Here is a 20755-nt window from a genome sequence, read left to right as displayed (position 1 = left end):
GGGCGGCGAGGCCCGGCTCTGCTCTCGCACACAGACCCCGGCGGCGGGGAGGCGCGACACGCCCGTAGCATGGAAGGCCGCCGCCGCCGCCGCCGCCGCCGCTCGCACTGCAGCGGGCGCAGCAGCAGCAGCCGCCGGCGGCGCGCGGAGCAGAGGTCGCCCGAGCCACGGCCCGGACACTCGGGCTTGAGCGCTGCGGAGGCCCGCCCGGCCAGGGGGTGGGTGTGCGCCTGGGACAGGGGACCGCGGGGGTACGGGCGGACGTGGGCGGGAGGGGGCATTGGGCCCCTCGTGCCACCCCGTGGGTCACGGCGAGCGCGAGGCTCAGGCCCCTTGGCTTGAGTGCGGCGGCCTGTCCCACCCTGGCCTTGGGGACGGCCGGCCTTCGCGCCCAGCCAGCTTCTTGAGGGGGGGCCCGAGGCAGGGCCGGTGTTGCTAGGCCCCAGCGGCTCCAGAGGGGGCCACGTGAGCACGGGCTTGCCTCCCCCGCCAGAGCTGGTTGTGCACAGATGGTTTTCCCAAGGCCTGGGTGCCCCCTCTTCCCTACTGCCCCTTGACTGACTTGTCCCCTAGCGCCCCACACCTCACCAGTGTACTACCCAGAGGTGAAGGGATTTGGACTTCTACCCCCCAGGTGCTTGAAAGAAGAGAAGGTTGGAGGAGGAGGAGACTGGGGGGGCTGCTGCTTGGTGGTGGTGACAGGGCTGGGAGAGAGAGGAGAAGGACGGAAGGGAGGAGGGGGCTGGGTGGGGTGGGGGTGACAGGCAGAGAGGAGCCTGGTCAACAAGCCAGCACCACTCTGCTAGGAGGCCAGGCCGGCTCCTGCAGCCGACGCATCCTGTGTGAGGAGACACACATAGATTGCTTTCTTGGGGGCTCTTTGTCAGCCACCAACACAGAGAACACACACTGACACACACGTACACAAAGATCTGAGCCAGGTTGTGGGAGGTAAGTGGGGGAAAGAGAAGGAGGGGGAAACAGTATCTGCGGTGGGCTTTGGGGTAGAGGGGAGGGGAATGAGCCCTGAGAGGCTGTGGGGGGCTCGTGAGGTGAGCATTTCCAGGGTTCTCTGCTTGTGTGGAGGGGGCACACACAATGACCTTTCCCTCCTCAGGAAGCCCTAAAAGGGAGAGGCAACCCCCAGCGAGCTCCCACCCCGTGCAGATGATTTTCAGGGACTTGTTGGCAACTCAGCGAGGGTTGCCATAGCTTTTTTATGTAGGGTGACCAGAACCGGCTGAAACTGGTTTGAGGCAGATCAGCTCCTGAACACAATGCAGTCACTGAGCTACTACAGTGGGATAGCAGCTTCCTCCCTTCATGGCAGCCAAAAGCAGAGGAACTTGCAGGAAGGTACCATCCCAACACAGTATGTAAATGCACACTTAGACACCACACAGCACTGGTACGTGACTAATGGAGCCCTAAAAGATCCTGTGTAGAGATGATGGGAGAAAGGTGCAGGTTCGCAGGATCTGAGATGAGCTGGGCTTTTCCTGCCTTTTGCTTTTGCTTAAGGGAATGGACAAGGAACTGAGATTTATGACCCTTATTAAAGAAAAAAAGTATGTGCCTTATTAGGGTGGGACACTTGGTTTGTGCAGTCTTTCTCTCTCTCTCTCTCTCTCTGTGTTTTTAGGGAACAACCAGAATGAATTGATGGATTTGTAATGGTAGTTTGTTGCTGGAGAATGCTACTTTGCATGCCTTTTCTTCTCTTGCAGGCTATGTTCTGTTTTGTGCTTTTCCTTTTAGATGCTACTAAAGGGTATTGGGGATACTTGGGACTATTATGAAGGCCAAAAGGTAACAATATTGTTCTAGGAAATGAGCATAAATGCGTTCCAGTGATGCTGTCAGCCATACATGCTGTCTTTTTTTTTTCCTTGTAGGCCTGTTGACTGGGGCTGCTTTTAACCCTTTCATATTTGCAGAGAATGCAACCGTGTGACAGTAACTGAGCACTGGTCCAAAGTCTTTTCAAAAGGTCAAGGTTCACAAGGTGAGATATGCTATTTTTAGCATGAATTTAAATACTAATTTGCACATCCATTCTGACACAGACCAACAGTGGATTGGTACCCTGGAGATGAGTGGGGTTCAGAGTGGAGACCAAATACCTTTCATGTTATCCATGTTTAATGGATCCCACTGACTTTTGATGGTGTTACTATCAAGGCGAGATCTGAATGCCTTCATTAAATCGCATGTGCCTGGGCATTTGAAAGCGGCAGGCCTGGAAAGGCATGTTCAGAGGGTGGTAGGCGGCTGGGCCTTGTGGAGAATGCATTGGTTTTGTATAGAGGCAATCCACATGGCACATTTTGCCCACAATTGTAAGAAAGGGAAGGGCTTCACCAAATCGAGGTAGCCCAGCCAGCTTTTTAGGATTTGAGGAGCCTGGAGGTAGATTCCTCTTTTGTTCATCCCTCACCTCTCCTTTTCCATGCTCTCCGGGTTGACCTGAAAGGTTTTTCAGTCAAGTGGTGGAATGTCTTTTATTGATTTTGGGGGCTGTCGACAGTGAGTTTCGCCATTGGATTATCTGTGGCATACATTTCAGTGTGGAATGCTATCGAAGGACTAGGAGGAACCCAGGTCTGTCCGGTTTTATCTGTGCAAAAAAAAAAAAAAAAAAAAGAAAAATGACTGTTAGCTTGCAAGTTTACTGAAGGGGGTGGGAGAAAATGTCTAATGCTTTACTGTAGTCAGAATTGGGCTGGCAAAAAAATGTAAACCAGAGCTTGGAGAGGAGAGGAGAGGAGAAAGCAGAGGAGGGCAGCAAATTAGTGACGAACAAAGGCTGTGGGAGCTTCCAGGAGAACACTAAACATTTTTGCCTTGGGGTTTCTTGTGCAAAGAACTGCAACTTCCCCAAACAGGAAACCAGTCGCACCAGAGTCAGGTCCAATATGATCTCAGCAACAAAGCTGGTTTTGCCTTTCTGCTGGGTTGGTAAAAGTACAGTCAAGAGGAGCCCCTGGGAGACCTGATTGCAAATACATTTTCTCTCTTTGAAGTGCGTATCATGTTCCTCTCCGGCTTCAGCAGACTAGTCTATTCAGAAATGCAGAGGATCTTAGAATTGTTGAAGTTGTGTACTGGCAGTGGTGGGCATTCTATCAGCAGTGAAGGGAGTTAAGTATGTAGGGGTTTTTATTGTTGTAATGTTTATTTTTTGGGGGGTTGCTGTAGAGAGTCTCCCGTGTGCTAGCACTGGCAAAAAGGGGGAGACTAGAGTGCATGGTTAGCTTGGAATACTTTATGTAGTATTTAATAGAGATAAATGTGATCTCAGACGGATATACCAGCAAATAGCTTCCACGACGGAACAAGGTTCTTTGCAAATCACTGGGCTAAAATTGGTTTTCAATTCTACCTCATTTTCGCCTGCCAGAGTTCTGCAGACGATTGTGGTAGAAATAATGCTTGCGGAGCATATTCCAGTCTATACTGCATGGTGTGTTGGCCCCTGCATTTTTGGTGCCAACTAAAACTCAGATGGCTAATGTGATAAGCCTTAATTAGCTTAATACAATAAGCTATTCTGTCATTTAGTCCTTCATTCCTGTCTTTCTAGGGGCAGGGGTTTTTATTTATTTACCTTTCACAGCTAGCCCCTTGCAATGACCGTTTCTTGAGAATGTGTTTTAAAAGCCCTTTTTAGGTACTGCATGTCATGGAATGTTCTGGTCTGGTGTAGTAGTCTCTTGGTGGTTTTAGCTTTGTTCTTTCCCCTCCCCCCCCAGAAGTCTCTCCTGAAAATAGCATTTGTTTTGCATTTAGGCCAGTCTTTCCAGCTGCAAATGCTGTTGGAGGTTGGGGAGCTGGTTCTCCCAGGCAGCAATCATGAGCTCATCTTGGATTGGAGATGGCCTCAGGTGCTGATCTCACGCTGGGCTTTAACAAGGTAGCAGGCTCAGGTCTCCTGGGGGGAGAGGGACCCACAGACCCAGAGCGGTCTGGAGAATAAGCAAGGGCATGTTCCTTCCTGGGAGAGCCAGGAGGGAACACCATGGCACCCATACAGCTACAGCTGGCGCCTGCTTGCTGTTTCCTGAGGCTGTCTCTGAGGAGGGCCTTGGGGCCTTCCCTGTCTGCAGCAGGAATGTGCGGGTTTGGCGAGAGCACACTGGAAAGAGAGTGTAACTGGGTGGTGAACGCTTGCTTGTTTTCATCCCTTGCCTGAAATTGACTCATATTTTCCATGTTAAGGAGCACTCAATCCAAGGTTGTTTTTTTTTCAGTTCAGTCTAACCTGGTTCAGGATTTCATTCTGTGTTCATAGTCGCTCACTTTCCTCCTCCCCCTCCCCCCTTCCTCCCACCCTCTCCTCTTCCATCTCAAACATTCCCACCCACCTTAGAGATGGGGTTTTGACATACAGCCCAGGTTGCCCTCAAACTTCATCCTTTTACCTGGAACCTGAGTGTTGTGACCAAAGGTGTGTGCCACCACACCCAGCCCAGCCATGTGGCTCATTTTTAAGGACAGTCTAGGAAGGAGGTATACCAGATGGTTTTTTGTTGTTGTTGTTTTTTGCTTATACTTTTGGCTAGGCTGAGTCACAGTGTTAGAATTTGGTCCCTGCCCCTTTCTTTGAAACCCTTCTAGAGCCTCTGTGTTCTGTGGGTTTTGAGTAACCTTGCTCTTGTCCTTGGTAGAACTCAGCCTTGTTAAGTACAACTGGTGCAGAAGTTGCCCTGATAGCGAACCTTAAAAAGGAATGGTGGTACAAGGTGACAAGGATCCGAAGGACATTTGGGGCTGTTTCTTCCTCAGCCCGCAGAGATCTGTCCCTCACTTCTCAAACTGCCAGAACTGAAGCAGCAGCCCTCACAGCAGCCCAGATGTTGGTGTTAAGTATGTTTCAGGGATGGTCACTAATCAAGGTATGGTTAAAGGATTTAAAGTGTTTCCTTTACACCCAGTGACATTTGCTCAGTGTACAGTTTGTTAGGTTTTGACACCTATCTAGGGCCATGTGTAAGTTGATGTAATCCATGCAGAATAATTCCATCATGATGAAACTTTTGCTGCCACTCTGAGGCAAACTCTTCCCCACCTCAGCCCCTGGTAGCTGGTCTCTCTGTACTTCTGTTCTTCCCTGGCCATATTGTTTGGATTTCCCCAGTATGTACTATAAATGGTGTCTTCAATTTGACAAGATGTACCTGAAATTGGTCCTTATTGCTTTGTGTATCAATTCTTGGTTCTTTTTATCACTGAGTACTATTCTACTGTATGGATATACCACAGTTTGCTCATCCTTTCTGTGGCTGAAGAACAGTGTTGTTTTCAGTTTCAGGTGATTCTGGAAAAAACTACCACAAGTATCTGTGTATGGGTTTTCGTATCAGTATTTTTTGTTTTTGCTTTTTGTAAATACTTGGTATTATTTGGTACATGTGAATAAATTTGAAATTTTAAGTGAAATAAATTCAGCTCACTGTATCATGCAGAAGAGATCCCATCTTGACAGCTGCAGTTAAGACTTCCCAGAAAAGAGAACTGGTGACCATGAAGAGCTGGAGAGATGATCATGATAACAGAATACTCTAATGGGATGACATGCTTTATCACCCTGAACTAATCGGAATTAGCCAAAATGGAAACAAAAAGCTGCAAGTGGTAAAACAGCCTTTTATTTCTTCCAGCAATTATTTTTTAGTCTCAAGACTATTTTGGCAGTTCCATTTGTTTTCAGTTCAGTGAAACACCACACAATAATAGATTTGAAATTGTGGAAAATGATACTGATGATCTCTGTTGAAATCTGGTTGTTTATAAATAGTTTTCTTCAAAAATGCCGGTTGTGCCTACCATTTGAAGTCATTGGATACCTTGTAAGGAGGTGAACGTATTTGGGCACTGTCATGGCAACAATGGAGTGGAGAAAACAAGTCCTTTTTTTAATTCTGGAGACAGTTTTCGTTGTGTATAGCCCAGAATGTCCTGGAACTCATTATGTAACAGACTGTTAGGTTTTTCCTTTTTTCTTTTTCTTTTTATCTTACTTAAAATCCTTTGAGTTCATGAGGGAGGAAGAGAGGGCTGAGGATAAAATCACTTCCTGGGTCAAGAAGAATAGACAGAGGCAATGACTGAGGGAGGTGAGCCCAGGAGGTGTCAAGCCATGCAAATGTGAGGGTTCTTGAGCAGCAGGCTTCTTGCCAGGTTCTGGGAATATGCTGAGGAAAGGAAACCAGAGAGCAGAGAGGAGGAAGTAGTCCACAGAGCTGTCATAGAATGTGACTGGCCATCTACTGTTATTGTGGGAGGAGCACTGAAGGGGTGGCTTTGTAGTTGAACCTGGAAAGCCCATGAGTGTGTGAGGCTGCCCGAGGTTCAGGAAGAGCATTCGAGCAATGGGGCAGTGATAGGAAGGTACAGAGAGAGCCTGGTAGGCATGTGGTAGCCATATTGATGCTCACGAGGCAGAAAATGGCAAGCAAGACTGATGAGGATCTTTTTGGATAGTCTCATGATCTGGAAACCAGTATTAGCAGAAAGATTTAGCCTTCATCCCAAAAGGCTTGTGGGAATACCTGGGAATGGAATGGAAGTTGCTGAGGCAAGAGGCAGGGAGATCAAATGGAGTCACCTGCAGCAATTTAGGGGAGGAAATCTACAGCTTTATCATGAAGGCTAGGCACATTACTTGAGAGAATGGAGTTGAGGGGTAGTTTTGCATGGGGCCAGTCACATGTGGTACCTGACTGGATGTGGGGAGTGATGGGACAGGAAGACAGAGGAGGGTCCTGGAGGTGACTTGTAGGTTTCTTGGCAGCTGGTCCTTTCTGTTTTGAGATCAGAAGGCAGGAGAGATGGAAAAAGAGTGGTGGTGAAGAGCCCTGATCTGCTAAATTCAGGTTTGGGCACAGTTGCCCGGGATGGGGCCCTCTGCCTCTTAGCTCTTTCGGTGTGGCTAAATGGGCTAGAGGTCAGATTGGTCAAATGGCAGCGTCACAGCTCTCAGTGGAGGAACCAGTTCCAAAGCTACCTGTGGATGCCTAAGACTCTGACTATTGGTCCTTCTGTGTGGTAGGCTTTTCCTGTTCATACATATCTGTGAGAAAATGAGACAGTTGTCCTGGGCACAATGTAGAAACAGGAAGGAATAGGCAGATGCTTTTGTCTTTATGTGCTCTGAAAGTAAGAGAAAAGCAAAATGAATTTAAAGTGAGATGAGAACAAGGGATTAACAAGAGTCTCTAACAACAAGACAGAACATTTATAGCCCTCTAATAAAAGTTATTTAAAACAGGAATTGTTTATTTTCTGAAGTTTTCAGTTTAATATTTTCAGACCATTGACCTTTGTGGCTGCAACTTTGGAAAGTGAAATCACAGATAAAGGGAGACTATTATCATTACACTAGCATAGAACAGTGGTAACAGGAAGACAGGTATGAACAGTTTGGGGTTCATAACATAATGGCTTGTACAGTAAAATCATCAAGAGGGCTGCAGAATTTAAGATGCATTGTTTCAGAAAGCTGAGGTGTAGCTCAGTGGTGCCTGGCATGCAAGAGGTCCTGGGTGTCATCTTTAGCACTGAAAAGGGAACAGTTGGAGGGTGGAACATTTAGGAAGGTACAAAACGGTATCCACATTTAACACCAGCAGGCACACAAGCATCTGGTTGGGATTTTTGTTGTTTGTTTGTTTGTTTGTTTGTTTGTTTGTTTTTGATACAGGGTCTCACTATGCAGCTCTATCTATCCTGGAACTCACTGTGTATCAGGCTGGCCTCCAACTTGTAGAAGATCTACCTTCCTCTGTCTCCTGAGAGCTGGGATTAAAGGTGTACGCCCCTATGCCCTGCTTTTATCCAGTGAGTTTTAAGTTTAGATGATTTTAACTAATGCTGTAGCAATGAGATGAGCCATCCCATTGGACAGTGAGGAAACTGAGGCAGAGGCTCTGGCTAAAGGATCCCAGATCATGAGTGGTGGTAGAGGTAGGATTTGAGACATGTTCACTATCACATGGATAGTGTTTTTGGGTTATGATGACTCAAAGCAAGATCCCTGAGGCATAGCAGGTGCCACAGAGTAGAGATACTGCACTGCTGAGGCTGGTGGGTGACTGTCCCTTGAGGCTGCAGTGATGAGTTCGGAAATACACCAAGAGCCTTCCTGACCAGTCAGCTGGTGTTCTCTGTGTTCTCTGTACCAGACCTGGCTCTAGAAATAGCACATTGGAAGGACGGAAGTTCTCCTGGACACAAATTGGAAGCCAGAAGGAATAGATGTTTTGTCTTCATGTGCTCTGAAAATAAGAGAAGCAAAGTGAATTCAAAAATGAGATGAGAGTAATCCAACCATAGATAAACATAGCTTAAAGAAATCTCTGAATCATCTATGTCAGGCAGGATGTTCCAGAGGGGAGAGCAAGTTCTGTTTGATCGACACATGCAGACAGAAATATAATTTTAGAAAGATGCCCGGTGGCTTTCTTAGCTGCTGTCACGTGCCTCCCCACTAAGACTGCTGCCTGCTTGATCGTCTTTTGGCCCCACACACCAGCATTGTATCGTTTTTCACTAAAGTTGATCATTACAACTTTACATAACTGAGCTTCCTGGCATGTAGAACAGTCCAGGAGACCTAAAGAGAAACAGGAGTTTTCTAACCTTCACCCTTTCCTTTTTGAGATGCAGACTCATTTTGGAGGCTGATTCTTGGGGCTAGAAACCGGCATTGGTTTTTGTGATTTCTCTTCAGAGGGATAGAGTGTAGGGCTCTGAATGTGAAGACAAGAGCTACATAGGGTTAGATCATTCAAAGCCCACTGCTTTAAAGGATCTCATGGCTGGACATAGTTCAGACACAAATTATAATTTTTGCCTTTTTTTTTTTTTTTTTTTTTAACAGTTAACCCAAGTAGAGGTGGGCTTATCAAGTAGTTCAGAGCAAGTGGATCCAGAACCCTTCATCTGGCCCCTCATCTAAGACTCCTTCCTCTTCTAATGTATCTTTTGTCTTATGTTTTGCTGGCTGGTATATAATTCTGCCCACATTTGAAATTTGTATCCAGTGAACCTGAAAACAGGAGTTAGTCAAATTAAGCCTCCATGAGGACTTTGATAAGATGAACTTTAACAGTTCTGATTGTTTTACATAGTAGGGCCAGGGGATTAAATGGGAATAGCGATGTTCAGTGTTTGCTTAGTCCTGAGTGGTAAGGCCATGGAAATCTTGAGATGCCTTTGTCAAATTCTCTGAGATGTCCTATTTGTGCAGTCCTCTGTGATACAAACCTATGTTCTCTATCTAGCTGTGGGACCTGGAGCTGCTTCCTTAAACGCCAAACCAGACTTTCCCCAAGTGTGAATATGTACAGTACAACAGGGTACTTGGTAAAGGCAAGAATGAAGTCCTTCTTCTCCAACTTGTGCCTGGTTCTCTGTGTTCCCTAGTCTTCCATTTGAGGAAAATGATGTTGTTTTGTACTATTTTGGAGAATCTTGTGCTTCTGTACCTCATCTGCAAGTAGACTTTTAATTTTGACAAATGTGTCTAGAGCTTCAGCTACAGCTGCCTTATATATGGTTAACAGTGGTTGACACAGGCAAGATGATGGTGTGCGTGTTTTAACGTGGCTGAACTTTCATTTTAGTGGAGTTAGACCTTGTGTATCACCTGTGTTCCCTCATGGAACAGCTCAACTAACTCATTAACTATGATCAAGACTTCTGTTTCACCTTGAAACAGAACAAAACTTGTACACAAAAATATGCCAGCTTTGCTGGGTGTGGTGTTTCAGGCCTTCAGTCCGAGCACATGGGAGGGAGAGACAGGTTGATCTCTCTGAGTTTCAGGCCAGCCAAGGTTACCTAGTGAGGTCCTGTCTCCAATAACCCAAAGCACCGGCTTAGCAAATGTCTTCGTCTGGCATTCTCTTCACATATTTATATACATGTTCATGCCTGCACATGAACCAGTAACATAAGATGCATCTAGAAATTGGGCCTGGTGTTCCTGCCTGTAACCCTAACACTAGGGGTTGAGGTAAGTGGAGTGGGCTCAAGGTCATCCCATTACATTTGGAGTTCAAGAATAGCCTGGACTACTGGAGAGAGACAGAAAGAGGTACATGATGTAAAGACCTAAAGGAAATGTGAACTATCTTGTTAATTTTTTTTTTATATTGGTTATATGGTGAGTGAATAATGTTGTGGTTAAATATCCTCATACATTCTGCACACAGTCTGCCACATTCCACAACCTGGTATTCAGATTCATTTTACTCCTTTCTTTTTTGTCTCTCAAAAATACTACTATTAGGAAATTTAAAACTACATAGGGTTTCCATATGTTTCTTTTGGACAGGATGGTCTAGGCTGTTGGGTGGACATTTATTACATAGTTTTAATGTTATAACTCCTGGTGCCTTCCATCATTCGTGTTTATTTAGTGGCCCTTTGGTTGGAAAACAGTAAGTACAATGACTGTGTTAGTGTCCCCTGATGAGAGAAGTCTGCCCTTTCCATGTTCCTAATTCATCCTTTGGTCACGGGGTCTGCACAGCTAGGCCTCAGCATGGGTTCCAGAATGGGAAGGCAAGCATTGCTTGTTGTAGTTACTGGGTGTGTGCTTCATGTTGTAGACTGATGTCCTGTAAGGTGTACTGGCCATCCCCATGAAGACTTAGCAGGAAAGTGACGAGCTAAGATGCACTGTTCTTCTGGGTGTGGTGGCACCCGCCTTTAATTCCAACACTTTGGAGGCAGATGGATTTTTCTAAGTTTGAGGCCAGCCTGATCTACAAGGTGAGTTCCAGCACAGCCAGAGTTACATAGTGAGACCCTGTCTCAAAAACAAAACAAAACCCAAAAAGATTGCACTATTCCAAAGTGATGGATGGATAGATTTGAACCAGGGTCAAGTTGTTCAATACTCAACACAACCTCCCCCCACTCCAGGCACTACTTCCTCTTGTTTTTACATGTAAAATCTCTGCTTGTTTGTGGTGGTCTGTAGCTGTCATCCACAGCTGGGTGCCTGTCTAGTTGTCTAAAGTCACTTGTCACACTTCAACTGATAAACAAATCATGGAGGGATCTTGTTACAGTGTTTGAAATTACTTGATTGAACCCAGGGCCTGTGCTTACCTAGCATTCACTCTAGGAATTGAAATACATCCTCAACCCCTGTTTTGTTCTTGTGTTTTTGAGACTGAACTCTAGTCTGAGCCAACCTTGAACTTGTGGCAACCCTGCCTCATCCTCCTGAATGCTGAAATTGTAGATGTGTGCCACCACTCCCAGCTCCCCTTTTGCCCTTTAGCACCTGTAGTCTAATAAGGCAAAAGATGTCATAGGGCTGTCAGTCCTTAGGCCAGCACATGGGCAATGCCTGCCAGTTTAGGTGCCCAGTGATTTGGGATCTAGGAGAGATAGGAATTCAGAGTCTGTAGTCAGTCTCCATTTCTGTCTCTATAGCTGACAAGGAATTGAAGTAATTGATGACTTCTAAGAGTGAGCTATAAGAACGTCATTGCACAGTAGCTTTGGAAGGTGACTGACACTCCTTTTCCAGCACGTGGTAAAGGGCTATTAGCAGTGAGCCCTGAGGACCAGCTCTTCTGGGAAGGTCGCAGGAGTCCCAGCCAGCCAGGAAATTAGGCTATGAGAGAATACTGCACTAGTGGGTTCTCACTTTGGGAAGGCACACTGATGAACTCTGAGATAGTAATACAATAGTGTCAAATGAGGAAGTTTACCCCCATCTCTAGGAAAGCCTGCCTGACCACAAACATCATAGTGCAGTTTAGTATCATGTTAGACATTTGGCCCCAGTTCTACGAAATATGAACCTGGGGCATTGACAGTGATTTATTAGTTGTTGGCTGAACCTGTCATCTGCTAGTTTAGCTCATAGTCTATGTCCTATGGGGGACTGGCTTCTGGGCTGGTGGGTTGGGCTGCTATGGGGTAGCAGATTGCTGCAATGGGACTGGACTTGGGTTTGGTTGAACAGGTAAAGGCTAGGCACCCTGGAGAAAGAGAGAGGAATTTTGAATGTCAGAACCGTGGACAAATTCAGAATGTAGCTGGAACAAGTTAAACCTAGGTTGAGTATGCCAAGAATCAGGGTGAGCTAGGAGCCAAAGACCAGAAGTCAGCCCATAGAGGACATCAGAAGGCATGTCAGAGATGATGGTCACAGTTCAGTGAAACAAGCAAGGACGTGGGGATGCAGAGTGGCTGGTTGCATCAGAGTGCAGGATGGCTGGGATTGGGCTGAGTAGTAGATGATGCTAATAGGAGAGGCTCCCTGGTGCCAGTATCTGAACAGGTGAGTGAGAGATTCTAGGAAGAACCATGTCAGGGACTCAGCCTCCATGTGGATGGTGACAGAAGTGGGGCATGTGGACAGGGAGCAGCAGCAGCAGCAGCTTCTTGCAGGGGGGTGGTTCATGGTGGAAGACACTGAATGGCCTGGTTTGCTGTTTGTGTGGCCTGGGGGGTCACATGACAAAGAAACAGTTATTGAGGCAGCAGAGCTCCTCAGAAGGCAGAGGCAGAGATGGCAGCTTCCAGGACCTGAGCCCAGGAAGTCACCTGCCATCCTGCTAGAACTATGTTTTTTTCTTTCTAATACATGTGGTCAAATATGGCTATTGCTCAGCCATGTTTCCATGACCTCATTTGCTTCCTTGCTTATTTTTGAGGTAAATCTTGCTATGTAATCCTGGCTGGCCTGGTACTCACAATATAGACTAGGCTGGCCATGAGTTTGTGACAGTCCTCCCGCTTCAGCTTTGTGGGTGCCAGAATTATAGCTATCTGCTGTCATGCCTGGTTCTATGTCCTCATTTAAAACACAAGTGGGCGTCACCTGTACTCATTCAGTTCACCTTCCACTTGTCAAGGCCAAGCATCCAGTTGTCCCTATCAGATGTATCTGTGAGGGCAAGGCTATTGCCCATTCTAAATGACTAACAGTTTTCAGTGGACTTCTAATTCTCCTTTCCAAACCCCAGGACTGCTATGGTATGAGACATAAAGGCAAGGTCACTAGTCTGTGTTAGCATGTTTTCTTTTCTCTTCTCACCCTTCCTTCCTTCCTTCCTTCCTTCCTTCCTTCCTTCCTTCCTTCCTTCCTTTTATTTTTTGACACAGGGTTTCTGTGTGTAGTCCTTGCTGTGCTGGAATTTGCTCTGTAGACCAGGCTGCCTCGAACTCACAGAGATTTGCCTGCCTTTGCCTCCCCGAGTGATGAGATTAAAAGCATGGACCACCACTGCCTGACTAGCAGCATGCTCTTGCTTTTTTGTAGTTAGTCTTCTCTTATCTAGTTAGCTTTCCCTGCTACATTTACTATTCAGTGCTTTCTAGAGAATACACAAAAGCCAGAAGCTGCCTTTGTTTAGACTCTGACAAAACCATTATGTGAACGAGTTAAGCAGTGAGAAATGAGCTGCGTGTGTTCATTAGGTAAGTTTACAAGAATTTATGTGGATGTGTATCTCTGTGGGTTTGTGCACATGCATGTGGTCCTGTAGAGGCCAGAAGAGGGCATTGAAGCTGCAGTTATAACCTGTAATGGAACATGGGTACTGGTGACAGAACTCTGGACAGAAGAGCAATAGGTACTTTTAACCAACCACTGAGTCATCTTTTTAGCTACCAGGTGCTCTTTTTAAAATATTTTTTATTTATGGGGCTGGACAGATGGTTCAGTAAGTAAGAGAACTGGCTGCTTGCTTTTCCAGAGGACCCAGGTTTGATTCCCAGTACCCACATGGTATCTGTGGGTACTGTAAGTCCAGATCCAGGGGATCTGACACTCTCTTCTGGCCTCTGTGGGTACCAGGCACACATGTGGTTTACAGACATATATTCAGGGAAAACACCTTATACAGAAAAAAAATTATGTGTGTGTGTGGGGGGGGGGTAGTGAGATGGAGTGGGGCTTGGGGAGGCAGGTAGGGCTGTGTGTTCCACAGCAGGTATGTGAAGATCAGAGGACAACTTTGTGGCATTTGTTCTCCCATGGGTTCCTTTTATGGGTTCTAGTTTTTTGGGCCCATTGAGCCATCTCATTGGCTTCCTAGAAGGTGCTCTTGCCAATGTGTAAGAGTGACATTGTGGCTGGCTGCTAGAGTTTCTAGTGGTAGGAGTAGATTGATTGATTCATCAAAGTCAGTTCTAACTTCCAGCATTGAGCTGAAGTTAGCTGTTGGTCTGACTTCAAGGTGACTTTTACAGCTTTGCCTTAATTTCTGAACCATCAGAAAAATAACTTCCTGTGGGGGCATGGTAGCACATGTCCTTAGTCTCAGTACTCAAGGCAGAGGCAGGTGGATCTCATTGAATTCCAGGCCAGCCTGGTCTACATAGTGAGCTCCAAACCAGCCAAGGCTATGTAGTGAGACAAACCAACAAACAAAACACACACAAAAAAACTTCCTATGACAAAATTGAACTTTTTTCTTTTGTAAAACTTCTGACATGTTCTCTTGGATTGTAGAGTGAAGGATGCAAAGGAGGAAAGGGTTCTGAGATAAGTTTTGGTGGAATTGTGAAGAAGGAATTTGACAAAAAAGGAAGGGTGATCCAGAGAGATATGATAGAGATACAATCCTCCTGCCACAAGAAGAAAATGTGTGCAGCAGTCACTGAGTGTAGCTGCTGCCTGAAAGGTTTTGCTCAGAAATAATGAAAAACACCAGGTGTGGTGCATGCCTTTAATCCCAGCGTCTGGAGGCAGAGGCAGTCGAATATCTGTGAGTTGGAGGCCTCCCTAGTATACAAAATGAGTTCCAGAACAGCTAGGACTGTTACACAGAGAATCCCTGTCTTGAAAAACAAAACAAAACAAAACAAAAAAACGAGAAATGATGCAACTGAGGAAACCAGTTGGAGCCACTTGCTTTCTGAGTTGTTAGGGCTCTCAGCATCTCTGAAGGGTGGGTGTTTTTCTGTGGCATGCTTAAGGAATTGAGGCTTGGCAGCATCATGGATGAGGTTGTGTTGGCATCAGACCAGCTGTTCTGATCACCTTCACCTTTGTTCATGAGCTGAGCTGTCTGAGATCTTTAATTTGGAACTTGAGTCTGTGTGCAGCTGGGAGATGGATCAATGCCTGTAAATCGAGGCATTCTGAAGTATGAGTGGGAATGTCAGGCGTTTGAGGCCAGTTTGGACTAGAGAGAGCCCAGGCCACCCATGCCATCCTGGGCTAAAGTGTGAGACTCCCAAACCCAAACCAAAAGAATCTGTTGTCTCTCACTTAACAGTATAGTAAGGCAGGTGAGATGGCTCAGAGGGTAAAGGCACTTGCCCCCAAACTGACTGTTTGAGTTCAGTCCCTGATGGAAGGAGGGGACTGACTCCCGCAAGTTGTTTGCCTTCACATACACAATAAATAAGTGAATAATGCAGGAAGCATTTAACCTGCAGCATCCTGAATGGCTCGTGAGTAGTGCTTTGTCCTCAAGTACTGGAGGCAGGAGACTCGGCCAAGTCAAAGGAGGAATTGTGTGGACCCATGTTTAGGATCTTGCATAGGCACATCAGTGTACATTGTAAGCCATTTGTATGTATGCATGCTGGGATCCTCATAGGCACTTACAGTATCTGGTAAAGTCCATATCTGGTGGTCTGGTCGGGTTCTTTTCGGGGAATGATAAATACTTAGTTCTGCACTTGACCCTTTCATGGTTTTATTGAGACAGGTCAGAATTAAAATTGTTCCTCTAATCCTGTGTTAGGATATCCTTGACTCCAGCTGGAGTTTCAAATTGAGCTGTAGTGTCTTTGGTTACACTGTGCTCCAGTTTCAGGCTATTGAGGGTAGGAACATTCTTCCTGTTTCTCTTCTTAGAAGACCTTGCCAACATGCCTATTTTTTAAAGGGGGCTTAAAGACACTGTTACCCCTGGATTTCTGGGAATTATGGTGGCATCTGCCCTCATATTGACTGTTGAAAGCACCACCATTGTGGTTTGGTTTGTTCTGGGACTTTCTGTTAGAACCCCCACACTGGCCTTTTGTCCTTTTCTGTCTTTGTTTTCCAGTGAGGGTCTTACTGTATAACTCTGGCTAGCCTTGAACTCCTGATCCTTCTGCCTCTGCCTAGTTGTGGGTCATGGGTCACCCAGTCTGGCCACTGAACTTGTTCTCATGTTGCTGTAACACATTTGGACAGTGCTGTGTTCTGGGTTCTGTGGGTGAGTGCCTACTTGGTTTCTTTTCTTGCTGTTGTTTACTTACATGATGAGTGTGGCTCTTTGCTTGCATGTAAGTGCACAGTGCGTGTGCACAGAGGGCCAGAAGAGAGTGTCAGATGGCCTGGACTGGAGTGACAGAGAGATGGTAGTGAGCTGCCCTGTCAGTGCCAGCAACTGAGCCTGGGCCTTCAGCAAGAGCAGCCAGTGTCCGCTGCCCACCTCAAGGCTTTTTCCTATTTACTTCAGGAAGTTGTCGGCACATTGTGTCTAACTTTTGGGATACTCTCAGTTGCGTTCAAAGTACTGTTTTGTAATTCAAAAAAAGGTTTTAATGCTTGGCATCCAGTGAGAATTGCCTCATAGTTGATCACTGGAGCCATTTTTGATGATAAGATCCATGGTGTAACTTTTCTGTAGGCCAGCCTGGTCTACAGAGCAAGTTCCAGGACAGGCCCCAAAGCTACATAGAAACCCTGTCTTGAAAAACAAAAAACAAAACAAAACAAAATTGTTGTAAAAGCAATTGGGAGCACAGGCTTCATTTGGAACCTGGGGCTTGGATACAGAAATTCAGAAGGTCTGTTCAGGTGAAGCTGTCATTTCTGCACTCAAAATATCACTTCTAATTTAGGAAATCTAATTTTACCTCCAAGTAGAATTGTGGAGAAGCCACTAAAAAGCCCATATGGCATTTATAGACGGCAGGAGATTGCATCTGGAGTCTGGGTGTGTATGTTCTCCCTCCTGACTCGGAGTGTGCTGTTGGCCACTTTTGACTTAGTTTGAAATACTGGAATCCACTAACTAGGTTTTACTAACTTAGAGGCAGTGTGTATGGAAGTATGAGGGAACTTAGGGAAAGTTCCATTGCTTTCTCTGTAGAGCCACTTGAACAATCCACTGAAGACTAGCCCTGGGGAAGTAGAGGCAGGAGGATTGCCTCAAGCTCAAGGCTGAGAGATGATGGCTCAGCTGCCATGTATGCTTAAGGACCTTAGTTTGGATCCCTGTCATCTACATTAAAAAGTAAAAATGCCAGGCACTGTAGTGCATGCCTGTAATAGTCCAGGTGCTGGGAAGGTAGAGACAGAAAGATAGGCACCTGGGGTTCAGTGGCCAGTAAGCACAGCTGAATTAGTGAGCTCCAGGTGTAGTGAGAGACTGTCTCAAAAAACAAGGTGATGGGTGATAGACTGAAAAAAACACAAGACATGACCTCTCCCTTCCACACTGGTGCCTATACACATGAACTCCCAGGCACAAATGCAAGTACACATACAAACACATACACACAGTATTAATGAATGTTTCTGCTTTCTTTATGGAAACAGGTCTAGCCCAGACCCTTTCAGTGTGCTAAAAGTCAATGGAAGAACACAAAAAATGTAGTCTTATCTGTGGGAATAGAGCTTGTACAAAAGTACCTTCACCAGAAGGCTGTGATCGAAGGAAATCTAAAGTCCCACCTGCTTCCCTTTATGTAGTAAGAGTTTGGAAGCATGAAATTAATTTATATGAATGAGCTTCCTGTTTTGTTTTAGTCTGAGTCGATTCATGGCAATCCTTCTGCCTGAGCATCTTGAGTGCCGCCACAGCTGCCAGGGTTGTTTTTAAGTTTTATAAGAATACAAAAGAAGGGGGGCGGGGTAAAAAAAAAAGAATACAAAATGATTGTGAAGAAGTTTAGTACTTCTGATCTATATGCTTACAAATGGCTCAGGTGGGGCTTCGTGTGGCCCTGCCTTTAATCCCGGCAGAGACAGGCTAGTCTTTGAGTTTGTTCAGCACAGTCTACAAGGAGAGTACTAGGCTAGGCAGAACTACTTAGATCATGTCTCATAGACGAACACAACAGACGTGGTTCAGATGTGCTATAGCTCAGCATTAGAACACTTGACTGACCGGTCTGTGAGACTCACCCGAGTCAGTCTGGACACCACCAAAACAGAAAGGTTAAGATTGTAAAGGGGTTTCTGGGTGTGGTGGCTCCCGCCTTCAATTTTAGCACTGGGGAGGCAGAGGCAGGTGGAGCTCTGTGAGTTCAAGCCCAGTCTGGTCTACATAGTGAGTCCAGGATAGTGAGACCCCCATCTGGGGGGAGGAGGGGGACAAAACCAAAAAGAAAAGGAAAAGAAAAAAGAAAAAAATATAGTAAATGTTATTTGTATTTTACCATAGCTTTTTATGTTTTTTTCTTCTCGTTTTACTGATGGAAATCTACATATTGTTTTAGTTTTTTTTTTTTTTTTATTTTACAAATACCTCTGCCCCTCGTATATTTCTGTATAGGTGTTCTCCAGTTTGAATTTAAACAATGCCCTTATACCCCAAGAGCAATGGCTTGTTACCCTGATGTATCAGATAGGGTTCTTGCTGCCCATTTTTCTTTGGGAGTAACTAAGAAAACATTTTTTTTTTCCTTTCTGGATTTTAAGAATTTATTGGTTCCAAAAGCTTCTGGGAGAGAAACTGTCCCATCATAATCTTCTTAGCTAAGGATTTTCTTTAATTAGCTAATGAACTCAGTCAGTCTGGGCAAGTCCTGCCCTGTGCACTTCTTACTGGTTCTATGCCAGGCATGTGCAGATGTGGTCTTTCAGGTACGGTAGTTCATGGAGGCAGGATGAAGGACCCTTGGGAGAGCACAGTTACCAGGTACCCATGGCTGGGCTCTGTGTTATATTCCACAGCATGTTAGTGAAGAACCTGGGACTTTGGGCAGACCCTGGACTAGCCTCTGTTTCCATGCTGTAGTTTGGTATTAAGTTCTTGTCCTATCTCTTTCTGGGGATTGAACCTAGGGCCCTGTGTGTGGGAGAATCAGAATAAGAAAAGGCTCTGCCACTTAACTGTTTTTCAATTCTCTCTCTCTCTCTCTCTTCTCTCTCTCTCTCGCTAAGACACGTTTCACTAAGTTGGACTCACTCAGTAGCTCAGGCTAGCCTCAAACTTGCGATCCTGCTCCTCCTCCTCCTCCTGCGTGTCTGAGATTTCAGGCCCATCTATAAACACCACCCATCTCCCCCTTGGCTATGTCGCTCTGGAAGATCAGCAAAAACACTCAACTGCTGAGCTGTCTCTAACCCCTCAACTGTAAATTCTTAATGCTGTACTGAGTTTTTCTTGCAGACTATTCCCCTTGAAGTGCTAACCTGAGGGTAAACTTACCTTTTAAATTCATTGTTTTCTACAGGAAACAACTGGAGAGGTATTTTTAGACACTATTTCTTCAATGAGTATATATATTGCCTGTTCAAGAACCTTTGTCTCATAGCCAGTCAGCACAGTTCTATTTCTGAATGGAGCAGAAAAAGAAAACATGTGAGCATGATGCTGACCCTGCCGCTCATGGGCTTTGGGTGGGTGCTGTGGTCTGTAGGGAAGGGGATCTACAGTGTGTTGGGCCTGTCATCTTCCACCTAGGCTGTGACCTAGGCCAGCAATGCCGAACTCCCATTGTCTCCTCAGACAGGCCTGGCCAGAACTGCCCCTGTGGTTCCCAGGCTTCTGGGACCTGGTGTTGGAGACCAGTCTCTGGGAGCAGGACTGGCTGTGGTTGTACCACTTCCTGAGGAAGTGACAGGCCCCAGGCTCCAGGAAGCTTTATCCCTGCGTTCCCCTGGGGTTGGTGGGGAGTAGAAATAATATGCAAATGGTTTTCTTTGAAGACTTCTTCAAAGCCTCTGGTTGGGTCAGTGCTTGGCTTTTCATTATCTCTGACTGCTCTTCTCAGCTACTTTCAGACAATAGGAAGAATTGGACTTTGTGTGTTTTTATAAAGGAGCTCTGTGCTCTGATATAAGTGTTGAAAATGCAATATTTTAAAAGAAAGGAGCTTAGTTGGCTAATAGCACATAGCCCCCACAGAGTATTTTCTGTAAGCAGAGTCTGGGTGAAACCACAGGATGGTTCATTAGAAGAAAAGCAAGAATTTGAGACTTGGATGTGCCTTTTGGAAACTACTAATCAAATCAAATATTAAATTGGTACACTCCATGTGGAAGAACCCTCAAAGAACTTTAAGGCTTACTGCTATACACTTTCTGATTTTTAAAATGATAAGAAATTAACTATTTCCATTTTGGGTTTTCTTTTTCTGCTTCAGTATATGCAGGAACCCCATCTTGCTTCCCTAATTTTCCCTGTCTTTCCCAAGCATGCTAATAGTTAGCACATTTGAGTTGAAAGCTGTGAGGTTAGCCAGGTAGAGGTGGATAAACTCACATGACTGCCACAAGGAAAAAGAGGCACATGTTTCAGGCGGATCCCAACTCAGCAAGTTGTTCACCCATGTAGCTTATGTCAACATCCCTTGTATCTTCTGTAAAATGAAGTTAGGGAGGTAAAAAACAGCACTTAAGTTGTGAACTTGTACGTTTTCCTTAAAAGGGAATTGTTCAGAAGTGAAGCAGGGGCATCAGAGAAGCACTGTGGCAGCTGACATAGGTACCTGTCTCTGCTTCACTGCCAGCACCTGGGCTGATGCAAGAGCTGATGCTGGTGCTCTTCTTCTACCCGAGGGTAGTTACTCTGTTTATGAATAAATATTTGCTTTAAAGTTACAGGAT

At 45.6% G+C, this 20755-nt stretch overlaps 1 protein-coding gene across 30 annotated transcripts in view; it reads left to right on the top strand.

Annotated features, from left to right (window-relative positions):
- The window catches only part of LOC118237675 (zinc finger protein 532), a 111785-nt gene that overhangs the window by 691 nt on the left and 90339 nt on the right, over positions 1-20755 (top strand). Inside the window, exons 1-4 of one of the 30 annotated variants that reach the window (XM_027402718.2) lie at positions 766-951; positions 1198-1408; positions 1896-2005; positions 4668-4895. The exons of 1 other annotated variant lie outside the window; for it this stretch is intronic. In XM_027402718.2, the coding sequence (XP_027258519.1) occupies positions 4880-4895 (16 nt within the window). In that variant the 5' untranslated portion in view covers positions 766-951; positions 1198-1408; positions 1896-2005; positions 4668-4879. Of the gene's footprint in view, positions 1-79; positions 219-517; positions 654-765; positions 952-1044; positions 1409-1441; positions 1810-1895; positions 2006-2876; positions 3023-3810; positions 3914-4667; positions 4896-5465; positions 5635-10589; positions 10780-20755 lie in introns of those variants that run through there. 28 more of the 30 variants (XM_027402731.2, XM_035440111.1, XM_035440116.1 and 25 more) reach the window with 28 other exon arrangements.

This window comes from Cricetulus griseus, chromosome 2, assembly GCF_003668045.3.
Source record: "Cricetulus griseus strain 17A/GY chromosome 2, alternate assembly CriGri-PICRH-1.0, whole genome shotgun sequence".
NCBI classification, from domain to species: Eukaryota; Metazoa; Chordata; class Mammalia; order Rodentia; family Cricetidae; genus Cricetulus; species Cricetulus griseus.
The sequence above is the reverse complement of the archived record's forward strand: the minus strand, read 5'-3'. Positions and strand labels throughout refer to the sequence as shown.